This window comes from Apiospora kogelbergensis (assembly GCF_038363985.1).
Source record: "Apiospora kogelbergensis strain CBS 113332 chromosome Unknown utg000006l_segment0_segment0, whole genome shotgun sequence".
NCBI lineage: Eukaryota > Fungi > Ascomycota > Sordariomycetes > Amphisphaeriales > Apiosporaceae > Apiospora > Apiospora kogelbergensis.
The window spans coordinates 2,175,582-2,196,253 of record NW_027117423.1 but is presented as its reverse complement, the minus strand read 5'-3'; the positions used below and the strand labels follow the sequence as shown (position 1 = coordinate 2,196,253).

Sequence of the window (20,672 nt, the reverse complement as noted above, 5' to 3'; positions counted from 1 at the left end):
TAGTTATGTACAAAATAGACGTGCGTCGTCACCCGTCGACCAGTTTTCAACTCCTTTGTCTCCGCCCAGCTGTGTTTACCGACACATGCCGGACCCCAAAACCAAGTGCCAAGTCCGAAATCTATAGAATAGTCATATCAGTGTCAACTTTAACCACGGACACTTTCGTGCTGCTTCATTTCTCATTTCTCGGGAAAGACAGCTTTCCTCTAAAAGGATACACTCCACAATCGCTCCGCTCCAAATGCTCCTCCACACACGAGAGGATGCGCCCACCCTCTCTCCCCTCACGTAGCAGAGGCGGGACGCCTGACCCAACTCCGCCATTAGATATTAGCACCTGGCGTAGGGTTCTCATGCTTCGCCGTGCTTCCCTTTCCTCTCCATGTGCTCACGGCTGGGATATCGGCCGAGAAACGCTCTTCATCGGTACCGTAAGCCCTGGGTGTCAACTTGATGAGAGTATGTAGCGGCACGTTCATCCAAGGGCTTTTAGACTGGTCCTTCTTCATGAAGTACGCGTAGATGCATCTCAGGATAGCTTGGTGCGTGACAATGATGATATCCTCGGACCGTTCAAGCTCCATGATAATTGGTTCCAGGCGTATCACGACGTCGCGGTAGGATTCACCACCGCGGTACCTGTAATTGTACTTGTCTTCGTCACGCTGCACAAAGTCTTCCGGATACACGTCCTTAATCTCCTGGTACGTCATGCCGTCGCAGACACCAGCATCGAGCTCGTCGAGAGCTTTCCATTGCAGCTGGTTGTAGTTCTCGGGGAGAAAACGGGCAGTTGATATTGTCCGTTTCAAAGTTGAGGTCCACACCGTCAGGGGGCGATCCTCCTGTAAGAATAGTCAGCAATGTTACGGTAAACAGGGTTGGATATGCAACGCCGCATTACTTACACCAACGGAATCGCGGACCAATTGTGGTAACTTCTGGGCATACTGATGCCCTCGAGGAGACAAATCTGCGTCGCCTCCTATCCTGCCGTCTAAGTTATATAATGACTCTCCGTGTCTTGACAACCACACCGACCGGGGACGGATGTGTAGGTTCATCAGATAGTACACGACCCGGCTTTGCAGGTAGTCTCGTATGCGGTTGATAATCACTTGGCTGCCAACGTCCATAATCTTCAGGTATGTGTAGTCGTTCTCGTCGCCGTCTTCGTCGAGGGATTTGTAGACCTTTTCGTAGTTCTGAATCCGGTTTTTGAAGTCTTGAGCGGCCTGCTCAGGGTCCTGGCCTTGGTAGTCGGGGCTGGTGAGCTTGACATCGCGAATGTTGGCCATGATCATCGCCTCGTCGTCGCACTTGGACTCAACGAACAGCACCTCGATGCCCTCCTTTGTGCATGTGTCGAGGACCCATTTTCGGCGCTCCTTGGTGGAATTGGTGGCATCCAGGATACCAATGACGCCTCCGTTCCGGAACCAGTCCAGCATGTCGTGCATAGCGGCCTCGGCGGCGGCCCGTCTTCGTTTTTCTCCCTCAGCGTTGCTCAGGTCAAAGAAGTCTGCGGAGGGGTGAGGGGCTTCGGTGCGGCGGTAGTTGCCAACGTTGAACGTCTGGGCATCGATCGAGAGCCATTGGAGGTAGCGTTGCGCTGGAGAACAGGGTTTGGGTTAGCTCTTCACTCCCAGGCATTCCCGCGCTTTAGCGAGACAAGGGAAAAGCAACAAGAACTCCGTACGCACCTTTTTGCGCAATAAAGCTCTTGCCACGAGCTGGCAACCCAACCATAACCACACATATCTTGGTATCCTCCACCTGCACGCCTATGCCGTTAGTGCGAGGTGCCATGTTTGCCAGATTTGTATAATACTGCGACCCGTAACGACTCGAGGAACCATGCAAGGCAACAACAGAACAATATTTGGGGGCGACAGCACGGGCACGAGACCACACGGAGCAGTGTTCAGGCTAAAGAGCGCAAAATCGACCGAGTAGATGAGATGGAGAAGTTGATGTTGATGAACCAGGGGTATGGGTTAAAAGGCTAGAAGCAAGAGGAGGATTGTTGTATGAATATGCAGTACATATAAACTCCAACGTAGCGGTTCTGTGGTAGAATCGGATCAGACCATTCAAGCGTCGTTCGACGATGGCTGCTTCTCTCCTGGTAAGAAATGCTGCACCTGACGGGTAAGATGGCCTTGGCTAGCGACCAGACAGGAAAGTATATGCAGAAACGATTCCGTCACCTCGGGTAACTTGGGTAGGGGGTGTGGGAAAGTGGCTTGCTTGGGGGAAGGATTGGGAGCATGGAACACATGCAGCGAAAAAGTCACTGGACGATGAAAGCTGCGCGGCAACTGCACTGGTACGGTACCTGCGAAATGCACACTGCACACTGCAATGCGCTGTGCTGTGCTGTGCGTTCTGCTGTGCGTGCTACTGGAAATGAATGCTTCAGGCGGCCGTCTAGGCGTGCAGTGGGGGGGGTTGACGGTGACCAAACTCTTTGCTAATACCTAAGGCGAAAACCCAGCGCCCATTGGCATTACCTCAACGACAACGAAAATGGCGGAACGAATGGGGGCAGCCGGCTATGGAACACCCCGCATCAAGACCCAATTGAAGCCGAATAGGCTTGCATCTCAAGGGCGATTCCGGGCCTGGGGTCTCCACTTCCCACTACAACTGAAGTCGCTTCCCTGGGAACAGTGAGTCTGGGGAGCCGGCACGAGACTCAGCGCCCTGTACCTAACTTTGGTGGCGTACGGAAACAGAAATGAACGACGGCTCAAAACGGGACACTAGCTCCCCGATTGGCATCCTCTGACACAGGAAATTGATCAGAAGTCATCTTCGACTTCTTTGCCAGAGATTGTGCCTTCAGCCGTTGCATCATGTACCTCAGCTTCGTGCTGGTGTAGCAAAACTAGACGATCAAACGGATGGAATGGGAAAATTTGTGCAGAGGGCGGGAACGACGTCATGCAATGGGTCCGTTACAATGGGCTCTCCTCGACTTTTTCTTCATCGCCCAAGATCCAGTTGCATGATGCACTGTTTCCGAGTAATGGCTATGATTCTGTGACTAAAATGGTGTGAACCCCCCGGGTAAAAGGTCCAACCAAGTAGCCGAATATATGGATGCAATCGCTACCCGAAAGTGCATTGCTCGGGATATCAAGAAAAAGGGCTGAGGCACCCGGCGTGTCCGAGAAAATTCTCCAAATTCTCATCTCTCCCACTTGGAAAACTTGGCTGGGAGCCAGTGTCAATCATATTGTAGATGTCACCGGCAATTGCACCATTCTCGTGTTGCCGGCTGTATTCTTTTTCCTCCTTCATCCGATGCACTGGCCCCGGAGAACGCCTCAGACGACACCACAGTGCGCCTCCCAAGGCATATTGTAGGACACTTGTCGTGTAAGGAGGCTAGCACTATCCAAAGTAGCCAGCCAGCCGGGAGCTTGGTTGCGGCGGACAGGTGAGCTGTCGTTTCCTAGTGGGAGGGAAGCCCCAACAACAGCCTTCCGACTTCGAACACCACCGGGACTAACCCCGGTTTTGTGCATAGAGACAGCAGAGGTATAGAAACATTAGGAGACCCTCTTGTGGCTAAACGCTTGTAGGCGCGGACTTGCGGCAGAGTCGCCGTCGTGTAAATCTCGCCGAGAAAGTCGAGAAAAAAAGGGCGACGCCACGGCATCGTGAAGCCCTGCCGCCCCACGAGCTTCGGGAGTAGCGGTGTGTGTATGCGAGGGAGTAGAGCGAACGCACAGCGCCCGCTGCCCGCGCGTTCGCACCCCATCGAAACGAACATTCCAGACGGCGGCCCTTGGGGCTTGGCCCGGGCTTGATCGTCGTCTTCATCTCTCTCACCGACTACTACTGGGGATTCGTGAAGAAAAGGGAACTGTTCGAACTTGCCTTGCTGAAACTCCACGTATTGCCTCGTGCGCGCGTGGTCGGCGCCTGACCCCCTGCAGCTACACCTCTCATTGTTCCTGTCTGGGCTTCTTTAGGGAAAGGATTCGACGGGACCTGGAGTATCGCCTATCGCTTGGTTTGACAAAGACAGTATGGAGTCGGGGCAATAGCTGGAGTGGCTCTGGCTTTTAGCGCTGCGGCATTCTTTGAGGAAACGAAGACGAGAATAACCAGCTCATCGCGAATGGAAAAGAAGAAGGGGTGCCAGAGCCAATTCCAAAGCCGCACCAGTCATGATCCACCAATATCCAAACGTCGCCTGCCCGGCATGGAAGCTTATCAACACGTGGAGGGCGCCACGGAAGACAAATAACCTAGACAAGACATCGAATTGGACCTGCAAAGAAGTAAGGTTCTTGATGTACTGCATAATGAGCTCCGTTGAATCAATCAATCAGCTCGATTTTGGCTTGCACCAACGAAGCATTAATCCGAGTGCGACTTGTCTCGTCTATTACTTTGCGGAAATCAATGAAGGGTCCAGATACCGCCATGACGACAAGATATCTGGACAAGTCTATTCAGGCGGCACAGCTCTCCGGGTTTCCGGATTGTACGAACAACCATCATCCCACAAGATATCTGGCTTGCTATCTCTGGCCTGCTCCCTGCCGTGGGGGTTCTGGTTCTGGGCAAGCCTCAATAGCTGTGCACGGACCATGACAAGTGAAGTTCAACAAGTGACTTCTGCTGAGAAACAGTTGATGCACTTCTTCAAATAACTGTTAATAAATATATCGCGAATTTATATCAATTTTTGCGCCTTGAATGTCGAATCCCACGACAACATTTGTCAAGAAACTCAAGCCAAGCACGTAAGGTCCGTCCAGCCCGTTCGCGATGGCAGTCTATCACCATCCCCCTATTAGTACTCGTAATTGGAGCCTCCAGCAAGAATACTACTCACCTGACAACAACCGGTTTTTGGATCAACTATGTCGTGGTTTATCATGTCAACCGGGTTGATCCAAAATGGCGAGCCACCCAGCATCACTGCAAAATTTGGTGGTATAGCATCGCAACGCACGAAATAGCTGCCATACTCCCAGTGGTAGACTGCGGGAGGGTCAAATTTGCTGTTGACTATATCGGCAACATCTGCGTCTTGTGTGAGTAGTTGTCTAAGTTACGAATGCGATATGCTTACCGCGTGGTAGGTACGTCAATGTCGTAGCACTGTCCAGAATCACAGGATAATCATATCCCATATCAATAGCGTCGACTCTGAACCCGTCACAAATAATTGCATAGTACGAAGGCGTGTATGCAGTAATGGCTCTATCTGTCAGTTTTGCCTGTTTGATGTCAGTTTGTGTGAATTGATATAACCTCGATCTGAACTTACAATGAGCAGGTCTCTTACGGCAGAGTTAACGTTGGTGCCATTGATCGGAAATAGTTGACCAAGACTGAAGAGTCCATCGGACGAGTTGCGGTTGATTGCTATGCCCCAGTATGGCTCAATTAGTCCTTTCTTTACCATTGAGGTAAAAAGAGGCGAATATTCAACAAAGTTGGCATCACTGGTGTCATTTAGGTCATTGCCCATATACGCCGATGTCAGAGAAGGATAGGCCATCCCGAGCATACCACTCGTAATGTTGTCACCATGCCACAACCCCCGTGTAGCAATTCCTACCTCTTGATCTTGGACAGCAACATTTGCTATGGTCATATCCATGAAGCCGAGGCGACCGTTCACCCAAGAGCGATCTTTGTTCTTGATGGCAAAGTGTTGGTTTTGTATCGGGCCATCTCGAAACCCGGATGCACCATATTTGCCCCAATCACAATGTGGGCTCGAAGTGTCGCTCGCATTGTTCATACACGTAAAGTTACTGGCTCGAACCCAAGTGTCAGAACCACCTGTGTTCAGGATGAGGTTCACGTGAGAGCCGTCCAAGACCACTTCGACCGCGTACTGGGTAGCGTGATAGTCGACAACACTGATATTGCCTGTTGCAACAGCTCCAGGATCGTCATCGGAGTGCAGATGCTTAGCAAAGAATGCGGCGGCAGAAGGTTGTCGGTGCGAGTGGCTTTTGGGAAGGCGCTTGAGCTTAGCATGGTAACCACCCTTCCTGGCTATTGGCACCTTGTGAGGTTTCGGGAAGGGTCGTGCTCGGCGGAACTCGACTCCTGGAATCGATAGCGAGGGGATGATATCGCTTTGCGGGATGGACCGGTGCCGAGGGTCCGAAGGGAGAGACAGGCAGCAGCCCACGAGGATAAAAAGAAGGAGCAACATCCTGGAATCAGATAGAAGACAGACAACTATCCTAACAGGGATGCGGCTTAAGGAGTTCACTCTTTTCTCTTGGGGGATGGCTTGCGAGCGAACATGATCGATTTCTAGCTAAGAGGAAAAGGAGAAGAGAACGGCGTAGTAATTTAAGCTAGGTGCTTTCCCATTTGTGCTTTTGTCTACTCATCGCCGACGCAGGAGGGTGATTTACCATTTCAGTTGAGGTAACCACAGCCTGGAAGGTAAGACGCAGTTGCATATTTCAGAATCCGCTCCTGCCGGTTGTCATCCAGCGGAAACTTTGGAAGCAAACACCAATATCGGCAGCCACAGGTACGCAACGTGCACGGAATAGAAACTCAGAGATACGTGGGTCCCGCTTCAAGGAGCCGTTGCTACTACCACAACGGTGATCGGAGGTTGTTTCTGAGTATGAAAAGAGTATCTATCCCATGTTTACATAACCAAGTGACGACCCCTTCTGGCCTACACAACGAGGAGGATTGGCTCCAGCAGTTATGCCCGTATTTGAGGAGAGTCTCCGTGGGGTGGCGGTTGGTTCCCATCGGGTTCCATTCATGCATGTCACCTGCCGGAAGCCTGCAGATCTGACAGATTGCATTGTCGATCCTGCAATTGGAATCTTTCAGGGGTAACGCTCGTGTGGTGGTGTCGGGTGCTTGGACGTCAACATGAAGAGCAAATGAGGAACAGCAGGGATTTCTGAGGTTTGCGCAACATTGCAAGCGAAATGTAACCTCCGGCTGAGCACCATCAGGAATATTCTGTTTCGGGGGGAAGGGGGCGGTTCTTAACACAGGTCTAGACATATGCTCAACTGCGAGTGGGGTTATAGGCATCGAGCAGTGCGAAGATGTTTCCAAATCTGGCTTCCAGAAGATACGTTGTCCTAGGATGTGGCCTGGTGCCTGGGCATCAAAGTGACAGCCAGGGTACCAGGGTGCAAGATCTTGGTTGTCGGTGTTCGGCAAGGTGCCCAATTGGGTGGTGACACGGGAAGCCAATGCAACGGTTCAGCTTGGCGGGTCCCTCCCGGTCGTCTCCCATCTCATCCTCATCTTCCTTGGAGAGCCAGTACCTCGTGCTCGTCGCAATCACAATCAGTCATCCAACAGGATTCGTCCGCCCGAGAGTGTGATGCATCAATCCCACCGGTGACGGTCCGCTCCGTCGGACGTCAGTTCTGCAGCCCCTTCGTTGTGCCCATTTCAGTTGGCAATTGCGCATCAAGCCGATCGACAGCCCTTGCGCCTGGACCGAAGAGATGGACGTGCGGTAGCCAAGACAAGGAAAACAGCCGAGGTCGCTTAGGGACGAACACGATCCCATCCAGCCCGCGAACTGGTTACTTAATTCGTGGGGTGAACTCGTTAGTGTGCATGTCCAGCCCAACCGAGCTGAATTACTCCGTATAGCGATACATCTGCATGACCCCCTGTACACTTTTGCGCTGCTTGCTTGCACATTGTCAAACGAAAGCTGTTTGATTGCCAATATCCAATAGGTTCGTCCATCTTGACCAAGTCTCTACTTCAATTTTCTTGTCATCTCTCAAATCGGTTTCTTTCGGTGGTGGCATTGACACCAGTTTATTCGCACTGATCGTCCGTGATGGCCTCACGTCAGATCGTGCCCGCTGTGCCGGACCCTCTGGCCGCCTGTAGTATGACCAAAATTTCGCCATACGTTTCCTTCTACGAGCCGGAGAGTGCTTCTGCTGAAGCGCAGCAAACATCATCGTCATCAGCGGCATCATCGACCACTGCAACAGCCAGCACCAGCAGCAGCCGAGACCCGAAGCTCGTCCTGATAGCAAGCTGGATGGACGCACGAGACATGCACATCGCCAAATACGTGACCAGGTACCAGTCGCTCTATCCCGCATCGCGCATCCTGCTCGTCAAATTTGTCGTCAAACAGATCCTATCGGAATCGCAAGGCAGCCAGGCCGTGCAACCAGCCGTAGCCTACCTCCGCGCCCAGATCGATGCAAACTACCTCGCCGCGTCACCCGAGCGACCCCAGATCCTGCTGCACATCTTCTCCAATGGGGGCTTGGCAAGCAGCAAACACCTCTTGCAATCGTATCGGCAGAAGACCGGCCAGGCTTTTCCCCTGCACTGCGCCGTCTATGATTCTTGTCCGGGCTTGTGGACGTACCGAGGGGGATACAACGCGGTTATGGCAGGTATCCCCAAAGGCATTCGTCGGTGGATTCTAGCGCCCTTTCTTCACATCCTCAACTTCTATTTCATGCTCGTCGTCAAGGTTCTACGCCGTCCGTACAACTTGCTCATCAACGCCAACTTCCACAACAACAAGGAAGAAGTGCACCAGTCAAACCGCGCATACATCTACGGCCAGAAAGACAACATGGTCGACTGGAGGCATGTAGAGTGTCACGCTCGGCAAGCGAAAGACAAGGGCTACAATGTCCGTACAGAGCTATTTCCCGATAGCCCTCATGTCGCGCACTTGCGGACCGACGAAACGCGATACATGAGGATCGTGGCGGAGACTTGGGATGCAGCTACCCAGAGTGGTATAGGAGGTTAACCCCCAATAAAAGACCGAAACGCTTGCGGTTTAATTATGAGAACACGACAATACACATAGATTAATGATGAATAATGGTTCACTACCTGTCCGGTTACAATGTCGTGTTGCCGGGATTAACATTGCCACAATTCGATGGTGGCGCAATCTTTCTCAGCAGCGTCGGCCCATCTGAGTACGCAGGCAACCAAAGAGTTTTCTTTCAAACAACTCGGGCCCCCAATAGCTACAGTGCCAGAACACCAGGTTCGTTTTGACAAGTTCTGATTTCTTCTGCCTGGGGAACAAAGGTTGCGTCTCCTGTTGGTTGTCCTGGCTGTTCCGCTTCTCGACAAGGACAATAGTCGCGACCAGAACCTTTATTTTGGGCAGCATCCTTTATAAATTTAACAAGTCTTTCCGTCTTCTTTTCCATCAATGAAGGACATATCTAACACTCTAGTTTGTCTCCTCCATTCTTAATTAACTATGACAGCTTTTCCCTCGAACGCTACAAGCGGTGGTAATGGGGGCAACGCAGATGGCCAAGAGGCCCAGGTAAGTTTCTCCGTTCAGATAAACTACGTGCTGGCTGCTTTTCGGGACGATATTCCCGACAACTGGACACGCAACCGGTATCCGCCGCCCCTGATGTACCTGACCGCGAAGGTGTCAGAAGCGGACGTGGGCCGGTTCGCCGGTAGCTACATCGAAAGCCTGATCCTTCAAACGGCAACAGCCTACAACAATAGCAGTACTAACATCAATGCAGGCCAGCAGCAGGGTCCAGTTACGAACCAGGTGACGAACAACACCCCGGCTGGCGCGGACTGGGGTGTCGACATCAACGATCTAGTGTCGCTGCCCGAGTGGCTCCGCCGCTCCATCCCCGCGGGAAACCGGTGGCTTGGAGTGCGCATTACGACGCCGGTCCTGCCGCTCAGCGACCCGGGGAGTCCCCGCTACCTGGCGCACTTGCTCGGCTCTATTGCCGACGCCCTCGCCCTCCAGGCACCAGACCCCTGCAGCATAACCGTCTCGGTCGGCGCGAGCCCGCGAGGCTTCTCACTCGCGAGGCTGCAAAAGCTCGCTGCCGGCTTCCTCGTCACGGGATCCCTCCTTTCGACGCTCCCAAGCCGATCGCCTCCGGGTCTGAGTAGTGGCGAAACCGGAAAGGGAGGGAAAGAACGTGATACCGCTCACGCGAACGATTCCAAGCAGCTGTTCGAAGAGCCCCGCGTCATCTTTCGAGGCACACTACCACGGGAGGCGCCGTCCACGCAGCAGTTGCACACGACCGTCGAGCAGCTCTTCGCCGCCACCTCGGCCGAGGAGGTCGTCAGATTGATGGCGTCAAGCTTGCCTCAGCCGCTGACCAGCATCTTCCACCAACAGCCGCAGCAAGACCAGCAGCTATTAAAGGTGATGACGATCGACTTTTGGCAACTGCCGGCCACGACTGACGCCGACAGCGTGGCAATCTGGTGCGACCTGGTGTCGAGACTGGTCGGTTCTTTCCTAACGTAATCCAGCCTCGAGTGGTCAAATTTCATCTACTTTTGCGAGCGCGCGCAGCGTGGCCCTGAAAGCTTTGATGTGTTTGATCTGTTGCAAATGTCGGGCCTGGGGAGCATCGCCGAAAGTATCCAACGGCGCATGCTAGAGAAGAGTAACTTAGTTCCCTGGGCCAACCCGACACCTCGGGAGTCTTAGGTGAGCTATATCGTGTCGCTGTCGTGTCAAAGCCTTGTCGCGGTCATGACAAAACTCATACTACACAGTAAGTAAGGATAGGAAGTTGTAAGTAGGTAAGTTCACCTTTTTCTACATATCTTGATCAGTTGCCGGGTGTGTAAATCAATTGCCGTACCAAATATCGTTGCTGTGTTAAGAGACGCAAGTGATGTTCCTGGGTATAATTTCTCTCCTCAAGCCAGCGCAGGCTGAAACTTGGCGATTCTTGTTCTTTTCCACTGCCGTATTCCTTCCTCTCCCCAACTAGATCATGTCGCGACGGCTGAGGCGTTAAAAGACGCCCTTTCCTCGTCGATTTCTCGTTGCCTCTCTTCTAAGACTTGAACCACACCCAAATAGTTTCTCTTCTTCGCCAGGGCCAGGGGTTCCGGGCCCAACTTCCGGCAATAACTATACAGCTTCGGGATCGTACGCTTGTTCACATACCGGCTCGCGTCCAAGTACGCACCCGCGTCCAGCAGGAGCTTAACGGTCGCGGTGTTACCTGCTTTGGCGGCATGCTGCAGGCAAGAGCGGGGCTGCTTGTCTGTGTCGTTAGGGTCCGCGCCGTACTCCAAGAGGACGCGGGTGGCTTTTGGGGCCCCGCGTGTACAACTCAGACGGAGAGAGCAATCGATTGTCGAAAGGTACTCGTGTTCGGTTTGAGTCTGCTTGTGGTGATCCAGAAGTATCCGGAGCGTCTCAGGCTGGTCTGTCTCGGATGCAGAATGAATGGCTCCGTATAGCTCATCCTCCACTTGCGGGCCGAGGTAGGGCGGCTGTAGATAAAGCCGGACAACATCTCCGTGGCCCATGGAGGCCGCGGCAGCAATAGCGCTTTGCCCAAGCCCCAGGTAGCCGCGCGATCTGAAGAGAGGCTCGTAGGGCAGAGCGCCCTGACCCAACAAGTATTGCAAAACGTCAAGGTGGCCGTGAGCCGCGGCAGCCCATGACGGTCTCCCGAAGAAAGAAAGCGGATCAATCCCCCTGTGAAGTGAGTCGACCAAAGACAAATCGCCTATCCATGAAGCTATAGCGAGGCAGTTGTTCTCCAAAGTAGCCTCCCCAAGGTCAATCCTATCGTCAAATGCATCCTTTAACAAGACCCGCAAAACTTCGCTCGTTTGTGTCGCTAGGCATAAACATGCATCAAACTGGATACCTTCGATCTCGGTAGGTTCCAGGTCTACCAAAGACACGGCTTGTTCAACGTATAAAGCACATGTTTTGCGGATGGTGGTAATATATGAATGGGTGTCGGGTCCATCAGTGCGAACTCGGCAATGCAAATATCGTGCGATGATATCAAAGTGAGGCTCTATCCTCTTGAGATCTTCGTCACTGTCGGCAACCTCCTCAATAACTCTTGTTGAGATGACGGCGTCGAGGACCTCGTTTGCAAATGTGTCTAGTGGTTATCAGTGATGGGTTCCTTGCCATGCTGGATTTACCGAACCGGCAGGAGTCGAGGGTACATACGGCATACAAACCGAGTTGCCATGGACTTGCGCAGCCCCTGGTCTCGTACCATGGCCAATATGATGTGCCTGAAGATATCTAAAGGGAGTTCTAGGAGCTGCATATTGTTGTTTCGTGTTATCAGCTTCCTGGGCAGAACTACAGGAGTCGAGAGTCGAGACAAAAGCCGGAGGAAAATTGTGTAAAGTGAGTGAGTGAGTGAGTGAAAGAGGATAGAGAATGTGTTGGTGGGGGATGGGCAATTGGTTATATGAATGAGTGCTTACTATCTACTTCCTCAGCTACTCTTACTCAGCGACGTCTCCCATGTTATTCTAGGAGCCCCTGCAAGTGGGTAGATAAATAGAGATAGAAATCAAATTAAAATGGAATCCACCCGAGACGATTTCCCGAAACGTCAGGCGACAGCGGCCGTGATTGGCTGGTCACAGTAATTGGGTTTGCTGCGACATTTGTAGCAGAAGTACTCGAGACAGGATACAAATCATTCCTCTACGTAACCAACTGGCACTAACTGGCATTGGCCCAATAATCCCTCCCCCGGACTCTCCTTCTAAATCTTGTCAAACTCCATGTTCATTGCTGGGTTTCCCCCGTCGATGACTGTAATGCTGGAGAGTTTGTAGTGCTTGAAAAAGTCTGGGTTCTTGCTGGCCATGCTCAGATACGAAAAGTTGTTGTCCAGACCAGCAAGAATCTTGAACTGCTTGCCTTCCTCGCCCGCGGCCCCGTTCCTGAACACGCCCTTGGGAAACTTCTTTAGGGCCTCTGGAATCATCTTCTGGGCCGCCGTGTTGATGACGTTCTCCGAGACCAAGAACACCTTGTCGGCATCCGGCTTGAGCAAATCGGGCTGCTGCTTCTTCAGCTTGTTGGCGCCCTCGAAGACCAGCTCGGCAACAGACACGGCCTTCGTTTTGGCGTCCGGGTTCGGGATGGGGTTATGGCTCGCGTCCTCCTCATTTGCCCCGTTCTTGTCGAGCTTGTACCTGTTTCCATCATTGGTGGCCTTGCGCTCGTGGGCGACAAATGAAACGTAGTTTTTGTCTCCCTTGGTCACACGGCTGTAGCTGATCTTGGCAACGGGGTCAGACTCCGAGCAACTTGAGCAGCGGATTTCGACCGTGTTCCAGCCCTTTGTCGATTTGTCGAACCCGTACTGATCAAGCTTCAGTAGAGGGATCGAGTCTTCGACCCCCTCGGCCTCTTCGATATCGAACTTGTAGTTCTTGGACATGCGGTCGCTCATATCGGCGCCCTTTTGCGGGTGTGCAGCCTTTTCAATAAGCTTGCCACCGCGGTCCTCCAGGAACGCAGGCGTCTGCTCTTGCTTGGTGTTGCCGTTGCCACCGGCAGGCTGGCCGCTGCTAGGTTTGTCCCCCGCTCCGATGTGCACCGGCTTGTCACCACCGCCTGAGGTTCCGCTGGGCGCATCGCCCGAACCAATATGTGCGGGGGGAGTGTTTTCGCCGTCGCCACCGGGGGTGCTACCCTCAGGCTTGCCGGTCGAGCCGCCGGGCTTGCCACCGGGCTTGCCGCCGCTCGGTTTGCCACCCGCGCCAACGCGAACGGGGGCTACACGAGCTTCAAGGCCGGCATCGTATGTAGACACTTCAAGGGGGCCTAATTAGCTTGGGGTTTTTCACCAAGCGCCGCAGAACTAGGTAAAGCGCTAGGGGGCAAGGTAGGAGGAAACTTGCACACTTACAAGCAAGGGAGTTGGATGTCGACCTGGGGACCACTCTGCCCAGGCCTTCTGGAATGCTGCCCAGGGCAGCGAGACCGAGTATAAGGTTTCTTGCGTTGAAACGCATGGTTGGTGGAATGGACTAGAGAGTATACAATATGTGAGGCGTTCAGACTCTGAGAACGGGAAAAGAAACAAAAAGGGAGACACAAGAAGAAACGTATTTGATGCTGAAGGAGTGTGGTGATGCTGAGGGTTTCCGAACACTTTCATCAGGGCGTTTTTACTACATCTATATAGCAGTTCCTCAAGCCTCAGACTCAGAAGGTGTACTAGAACATCTTTCTGGTTCCGGTGTTAAGATTCGAGGCGCAGGCAAGCTGTTGCTCGCTGATTGATCCCGGAAGTCTTTCTACAGACCTCAAACGTCTCACCTGACTATCTGAAGACATTCTATTAATATCGAAGTGTTGCTGGATCCTGTATGTCCCAGATGAGGCTACCGTTCGTTCCTCTGCGCCCCTCGGGTAGAACATCACTATTACTAAACTGTTCAATGCAGGTCCACGAAGGATTCTGCAGAAGCTTATATCGCATTCGATTCCCTGCAGCTGCATACAGCTAATTTGGGGGCTCGAACTGCTGTCAGGGGCCAGTCAACAAATGAACCCCGGGCCATGGTCAGCCGATGGCTGTGCCAAAATAAAGAAAACAAGCATTTCGTTAAGCCGGCTCTACCAGCTAGGCCCAAATGAGACATAAAAGCTGACCCTCAAGCTGACATAGTAAACAATCCAAATATTCATAGACGTCGCCCCCACTCACAAACAAGCTTTACGAGCAACAGGGCTTAGGGGGTTTCCATGTTCGTCTGGTTTGTTTATTAGGGTGTTTCAGCCAGCGCGGATTGGCTAGCCCTCTCTCTTGGGCCAGCTGCAGTAATACGCTTGTAATACGCTTGCAATACGCTTGTAATACACTCGTGTCGCTGCTAGATTACACGCCTTACTCACCTAACCCAGCAGAGACGCCCGCGTGACACGGGCAGATGAATGGGAGCGACAGGAAGATTGAAATACAATGCCTAAGAATCTATATACTTTCCAACGCTACGCTATTCTAAAACATATACAAAAAGGTGGAAACCAGCAGAGTAGCCAGATACACGGACGGGGAAGACAGGACTCCATTGGGCGAGCCTAGCGATTTCGGACTGGGCTCATCATTGGTCTGGTTCGCCTCGCTGTCCACCAACCTCAAGCAGGTGAGCTCGGCCTTCGCCTTGCCGTCCTTCTCCAGGATCGTCATGACCGGGGTGATTCCCATGAGCACTTGTGACAGCGCCTTGTTGGTGCGGTCGGCGAGGTAGTGACGCTCGCTGTCGACGAGGCGTAAGTCGTAGCCCTGACCGGTCGTGGCGCGACACTGGCTCTGATCGGCTGTCTCCAGAGTCTGGTTTCCCGTCAAAGCTAAGAGCGTCAACTCAGTTAGCGTGTGCTTTTTTTTAAATACTCTCGAGTATTAATCCGGCGCGGATGAAGGAGAAAACTTACGTCGCGAACTCACAGAGCCCCAATTGCCTCCCTTGACGGAGTTGCAGGACGACGGGGGCTTGCTCATCAGCGAGTCGCGCAACTGGCTGCAGGCGTCGGAATCGCCGGCGAGCTTGGCGGCAGACTCGGCCTGGCGGATCAAGTCGGACACGCAGTCGGCGTTGAGGGCGTCGGCGCAGGTGAAGCTGTTCTTCTTGTCCTGCGACACTGCGAGGTTGGCAGAAACGCCCTCGAAGAAGAGGGCGCACCCCGCGGTGTTGTTGTCGAACCGCAAGGCTGGCGGTGTGCCCAGGTAGAAGTTCTTGTCCAGCACGAGGGCGGCCTCGGGGTGGCTGTTGTCCTTGGGCAGCTCCTGGAAGCCGACGGTCCAGGTCAGGGGCCGGGTGTCGAGGGTGGTGGTGATGTTGGTGATGCCCAAGGCCTTGAGCGTGGCGTTCCCGACCTTGCACTGCGCGACGTGGTACTCGTTGGTGGGACACCCGACGGCATCGCAGCCCAGCAGTTCGGCGACGGCACCGTGCTGGAACAAGAGAGGCACCAAGGCCGCCTGGAACAGCGTGCTGACAGTAAGGGAAAGCATCTTCGTTCGGATGGGTTATCACAGAATCTAGGTGGTTTGGTGTAGACTGAAGGAGAAAGACGAGTTGAGGAAATAGAATGAGTCGGGGGTGTACCGTAGACGTGAGGAACCAAAGTGAGATGGAAGATGGGCATTCACCATGAAGGGATAGGGCTTCGGTCAGCAACAGTGTTCCATGTGCAGCGTATGAAGTTAACAATAACAATCAAGGCTGCGCCCCCATATACCAAGTCAAAATCTGTAGGTCTATTCTTAGGTGTGTTCACCCATGCAGGGGCTGCTGGCGCCAAGCAAGCTTGATTCCAGCTGAATGCTTGATCTCACCACGCCCCCCGTCAGCCCTAGCCTAGGCCGGGCACCCCACGATCGTGAGACGCCTCCACCAAACTGACTATAAACCTATAAACATACAACCCAATTTCAACTCGATCCTGCAGGAACGGGTGGCGGGCCATTGGTAGAGATCTGGCGATAGTAAGCTTCCGAAACAGGAAAGAAGCCGTGGTCAGTCTTGCCGGCAAGGGCCTTGATCTAGACCTAGGACTTTCGAAAGATGTTTCCATGCCGGTATTGGCCATCGCCTGAAGCAGTGATGATGGGGGCAGGACTATCTACGATGTGCTCTCGTTCTTATGATAAATAGAGTCGTTAATCTCGCTCAGTCTCACAAGAAATCACCCAAGGCATCTCGACAAGCCAGCTTCTCCTTGCACCCAAGCCATCTGCTTATTCCCACATCACACACTCATTTGACCCCTTTTAGATAATACATTCATACATTATAGACATCGCCCTCGCATATATCCATCTGTATATCTACCCATATCTCATAAACACTCCTTGCAAACATATACAATGGCAAACGTAGCCTTCAATGTAATCGGCCTCCTGCTCGGTGTCGTCTCCATGGCACCGATGCTCAACTCGATGGTGCCCGACAAGTCGGACCGAGAGACGGTCGTCCGCATCGGTGTCGGCACCAGCATCAAGGGCTCCGACACCACCGGCGGCAACACCCCCGGCATCCGCATCTTCGACGTCATGGGCCGCGACATCGGCGAGGCCCGCGGCAGCAAGAAGGTCATCGCCGACGGCGGCTTCAAGGACATCACCGTGTCGGCCAGCAGCGACAAGCAGGGGCGGCAGGCGCAGTACCTGTCCGTGTCCAAGGGCGGCAACGACGCGCTGTGCATCTCGTACGTCTCCATGACGTGGCCCGACGGGCAGAAGAAGGCCTGGTACGGCGACGTGGGCTACCAGTGCGGCGGCTACTGGTACAACTCGCAGACGCTCATCGGCGACGACAACTACCAGCCCAAGTGCACGTGGATCGACGGCGACAAGTCCAACGGCATCACCACCCAGGGCTTCGGCATGCACATCACCGACTTCACGGCCACCAAGGAGCGCGCCCAGGCCTACGCCGACGACCCGGACACCATGTGCAAGAGCAAGCCGCGCTTCCACCTGTACGACGACCTCAAGAGCGACTACTTCCTGCCCTACTTCGACCCGCCGCTGCAGTACGACAGCAACCTCGTCGACAAGGACCGCAAGAAGGTCCTGGTGGACGGCAAGGCCACGGGCAAGCTGCCCCCGCGCAACGCCATCCGCAGCCCCCGCGAGAAGCGCGACATCCTGTCCAGGCGCCACCTCTTCCCCGGCAAGCTCGTCACGAGCCCCAAGGCGGCCCACAGCGCCAAGGAGCTTTGCGAGAGCAAGAACTCCCTCGGCCCGGACTTCGTCTCCTACCACGAGAACCTCTTCTGCGACATGTCCGAAAAGGAGCTGTGGCCCCTCTGCTCGGCCAAGATCACGACCGGCTGCTTCGATACCAAGAAAAACATCATGGTTGCCAAGCATGTGTCTCGCCGCGATGAGCTCACCGGGCGCATGATCCCCGAGAAGGCATACCAGAATGTCGACGCTTGGTAAATCGCCGGTGTTCCTATTTTGTCATTATATTGGTTTTGAGATCTGGGTCACTTGTGTGGTTCTTGTACAATTTGGAGTTGTCAGTCCAGGGGTTGACGGGAGTCAGCGATGGGATAGAATTATTCGTGCAAATATACGTTATACTCATACTGATCTCACTTGACCGACCAAAATAGTTGTTGAGTAACAACCTATGTAGGTTCTCTTACAGGGTCCATTATGTGTATGACAAAGATTAATGTGACATCGTAGTCTGCTGTTCTGACCTCGGCAAGTTTCGAGATACACGAAACGAGTAACATATCATACTCGTACACCTCAGTTAAGTTCTGCGTATGCGCCACCGCGAAATCGCCTAGGTATGGGGCAAGGCAAGTGATTAAACTGGCCCTCACAGGTTGTGTTAGCTTGACTCAACAGCATCATCGTCGGAGCAAAGCAGCAGAACGATCTACATATCTCCTCACTCCTCACTTGATTGTGGGTTATACCTAGGCAACACCCCAAGACCGGTCGAGGCCTTCTCTGACGCGTGGGAGGATCCAGCTTGCCACAGGCTTTTTTCAACCGATCGATTCACCGCATGAACCAAAACCCCTCTCTCTCCCTTAGCAGCAGTCCGTTCAACGGGTGCATGGCACTACTACCAAAACCACTACCGAGGGAGGATCCGGCACATCATAGGGGAGAGTTTTCAACATCAAAGACCAGCTAGCCTGCGTTCTTTTCCTACTCATCGGTCACACGCCGACAGGCAGTAGACAGGGCTGCATGGGAGGGGGGTCAAGGAGTCGGGTCGCCGACCATACCGGCCGCTTTTTAAGCCGGATTCACGATGTCACCACGGTTTGGCCTACCGTTTATTGACGAAAGAACGGGGTCCCCTGACATACGTATTCAAAGTATTTGCATGGTGCATTGCATTCTTTCGTAGACAGGTGGAGTGGGTTGGGTCTTGGCTGCTTAATAACCAGTCTGCTGCTGCTGATGCTGCGTGATAAGGTACATAACGTGATAATGTGGACGAACATCCTTTATCGTCACACAGTCTATACAAGTCCCCACCTTAGGGCACCTCTCCTCTCTCTCTTGTCCCCCCATAGCTTGCACGCCACCGTCTGCGGCTGCTATAGTTGGCGATCTGCATGTACATAGTGCAGACGTATGCACTCTCCACTCTCAACCTTGGCCAAGTCCGTCCTCTGAACGAACGCACACGTATTCTGTCGTCCGGGCAGGGAAGGGAGTGGGCGTTATCAGCTCCTCGTCAGCCAGTACCGTTAGATCAGATTTGCTGGCACCAGCGCTGCACCTCTCACTTATCGATTGCCTCTTAACCTGTACGAGGAAGGGCACCCGAGGCCGGCCCCAGGGCCCCTAGAATCAGCTAGGCAGTCGATGGAGGCCCAACGAACTGGCCAGACGAAGCCACTATAGCACGCTGACGAGTGTCCAGAGCTACCCGTTCGACTCATATACTCCAAGGTACTATAAAGCGATGTCGCAAATGCCAAGGTGCTTGAGGGACCACGACCAAGACTGGCTGACTGGGGGCGAGGCCATGCCAAGTGGGGGAAACTTGGCGGGCGCTACTAACGGTTCCCGCGAGTCAAAAATCAACCATCGACTCGTCAGTCGTCATCCAGAATTCGGATCAATACTTCCTAAAGCCATCCACGGGTGCGTTAGATGGCGACTAGAACAAACCACAAACCATTGCCAACCTTCTAGAGGCGGCCAAGCAAGACCATATCGAAGTTGTTCGTCGGGCGGCGGGCGCATCGAGCCAGCCATCACGTACCCACCGGTCGTGAACAGCGACATGTGTTTGCCGCCGTCTATCTAGTATGTAAAGCAGCCATGGCATCTTCGTCACACCGATCGGCAGGCGAGGCGCGCAGATTCCCAGCACAAGGACTGCAAAGCTGAATGCATGCAACTGTGTGTCCGGAGCCTTCGGAGATTTGGCCTTGCAATTATCAAATACTTGGTGCATACGCGCAGGCTATTGCCAATATCGTCCTGCGCGCAGGTTTTTTGTCGAGAAACACCCCGCGTCGAATCGGCCCAACAAATCGTGGAGTCAATGTGCATAAGCACGATAACCTGGACACACGTAACCACGCAGTCCCGCCTTTTCGTAGAAGTCGCCAGAAAAGAGGGTGACAATGCGACTGAGAACGAGGGCAAGGAGGGTGAGCTGCTGAACCCCGACGGACGAGAGCTTGGCTCTACCAATCAGAATGCAATCGCAAAGACAAAGTATCCAGTAGGGCTGTGCCACACCATCCCAGGAGCAAAACTCTGCTCAGTACCTTGCATTAGCGTCTTCCTCTGCAATGGGTAGGAGTGAGAATTAACCATGTCCAAGGTAAGAGGGATTTCTGACTGCATGATAGTGCTGGCGATAAGCTTGTGAGAAAGTCAAGGTGATGGTGTGAAGAAGCAACACGGAGGGTGGCGTTGCCCTGTTATTGGCAGACTCTGTCGTTTCTCATCGCCTCTGGCCATGATGGAGGGTCGGGAGAACGGGAGGAGCCAGCGTGGTGTGGTGGCAGTGGTCTAGTCCTATGGCGGTGGTTGATGATGTGTGGTGAGATTGTGCCTGGCATACCACCCGGCCTACCGACTTGCTACCACTACCACTACCACCACGACCGTCAAACACACGTGGGGAAATGAGGGTTGGGTTGAGCTTTCTGAACAGAGTTCAGGTCGAACGAACTCAGATACACAAAGGCCCGGGCCCCCGCGTGGCAATATTCAGGATCTGATATCGATAGCCGATTAACTTTTAACCTCGGGGTTGGCTAGGCCATGGTAGGGAGTCAATTTCTCTCGCCTGCATTGCCGTTCTCCTTATGCGCTGGACTCTACCGAGGCATTGGTCGTACCGTCAAGTATTACGGCAGAACCAAAGGCGGGATGCAGTACCAATCGCCCAATGAGAAG

General features: G+C 53.4%; 8 protein-coding genes across 8 annotated transcripts; 3 read left to right on the top strand and 5 right to left on the bottom strand.

Annotated features, from left to right (window-relative positions):
• Nucleotides 1–326: 326 nt before the first annotated feature.
• On the bottom strand, nt 327–1,812 carry PG998_009554 (6-phosphofructo-2-kinase; the record flags this gene model as incomplete). Its single annotated transcript, XM_066876370.1, has 3 exons — nt 327–848; nt 912–1,615; nt 1,707–1,812. The coding sequence occupies 3 exons, from the start codon at nt 1,810–1,812 to the stop codon at nt 327–329; spliced, it is 1,332 nt and encodes a 443-aa protein (XP_066728526.1).
• A 3,092-nt stretch (nt 1,813–4,904) lies between these two features.
• Nucleotides 4,905–6,199, bottom strand: PG998_009553 (eukaryotic aspartyl protease; the record flags this gene model as incomplete). Its single annotated transcript, XM_066876369.1, has 4 exons — nt 4,905–4,944; nt 4,995–5,049; nt 5,099–5,246; nt 5,297–6,199. The coding sequence occupies 4 exons, from the start codon at nt 6,197–6,199 to the stop codon at nt 4,905–4,907; spliced, it is 1,146 nt and encodes a 381-aa protein (XP_066728525.1).
• A 1,629-nt stretch (nt 6,200–7,828) lies between these two features.
• On the top strand, nt 7,829–8,773 carry PG998_009552 (Transmembrane protein 53-B; the record flags this gene model as incomplete). Its single annotated transcript, XM_066876368.1, has 1 exon — nt 7,829–8,773. One exon carries the CDS (start codon nt 7,829–7,831, stop codon nt 8,771–8,773), a length of 945 nt encoding a protein of 314 aa, XP_066728524.1.
• A 468-nt stretch (nt 8,774–9,241) lies between these two features.
• Nucleotides 9,242–10,279, top strand: PG998_009551 (uncharacterized protein; the record flags this gene model as incomplete). Its single annotated transcript, XM_066876367.1, has 1 exon — nt 9,242–10,279. One exon carries the CDS (start codon nt 9,242–9,244, stop codon nt 10,277–10,279), a length of 1,038 nt encoding a protein of 345 aa, XP_066728523.1.
• Nucleotides 10,280–10,755: 476 nt separating this feature from the next.
• On the bottom strand, nt 10,756–12,068 carry PG998_009550 (Ankyrin repeat containing protein; the record flags this gene model as incomplete). Its single annotated transcript, XM_066876366.1, has 2 exons — nt 10,756–11,894; nt 11,966–12,068. 2 exons carry the CDS (start codon nt 12,066–12,068, stop codon nt 10,756–10,758), a joined length of 1,242 nt encoding a protein of 413 aa, XP_066728522.1.
• A 450-nt stretch (nt 12,069–12,518) lies between these two features.
• PG998_009549 (uncharacterized protein) lies at nt 12,519–13,779 on the bottom strand (the record flags this gene model as incomplete). Its single annotated transcript, XM_066876365.1, has 2 exons — nt 12,519–13,588; nt 13,674–13,779. 2 exons carry the CDS (start codon nt 13,777–13,779, stop codon nt 12,519–12,521), a joined length of 1,176 nt encoding a protein of 391 aa, XP_066728521.1.
• A 992-nt stretch (nt 13,780–14,771) lies between these two features.
• On the bottom strand, nt 14,772–15,785 carry PG998_009548 (uncharacterized protein; the record flags this gene model as incomplete). The annotated part of the gene is made up of 2 exons (XM_066876364.1): nt 14,772–15,121; nt 15,206–15,785. 2 exons carry the CDS (start codon nt 15,783–15,785, stop codon nt 14,772–14,774), a joined length of 930 nt encoding a protein of 309 aa, XP_066728520.1.
• An 855-nt stretch (nt 15,786–16,640) lies between these two features.
• Nucleotides 16,641–17,720, top strand: PG998_009547 (uncharacterized protein; the record flags this gene model as incomplete). Its single annotated transcript, XM_066876363.1, has 1 exon — nt 16,641–17,720. One exon carries the CDS (start codon nt 16,641–16,643, stop codon nt 17,718–17,720), a length of 1,080 nt encoding a protein of 359 aa, XP_066728519.1.
• Nucleotides 17,721–20,672: the final 2,952 nt, after the last annotated feature.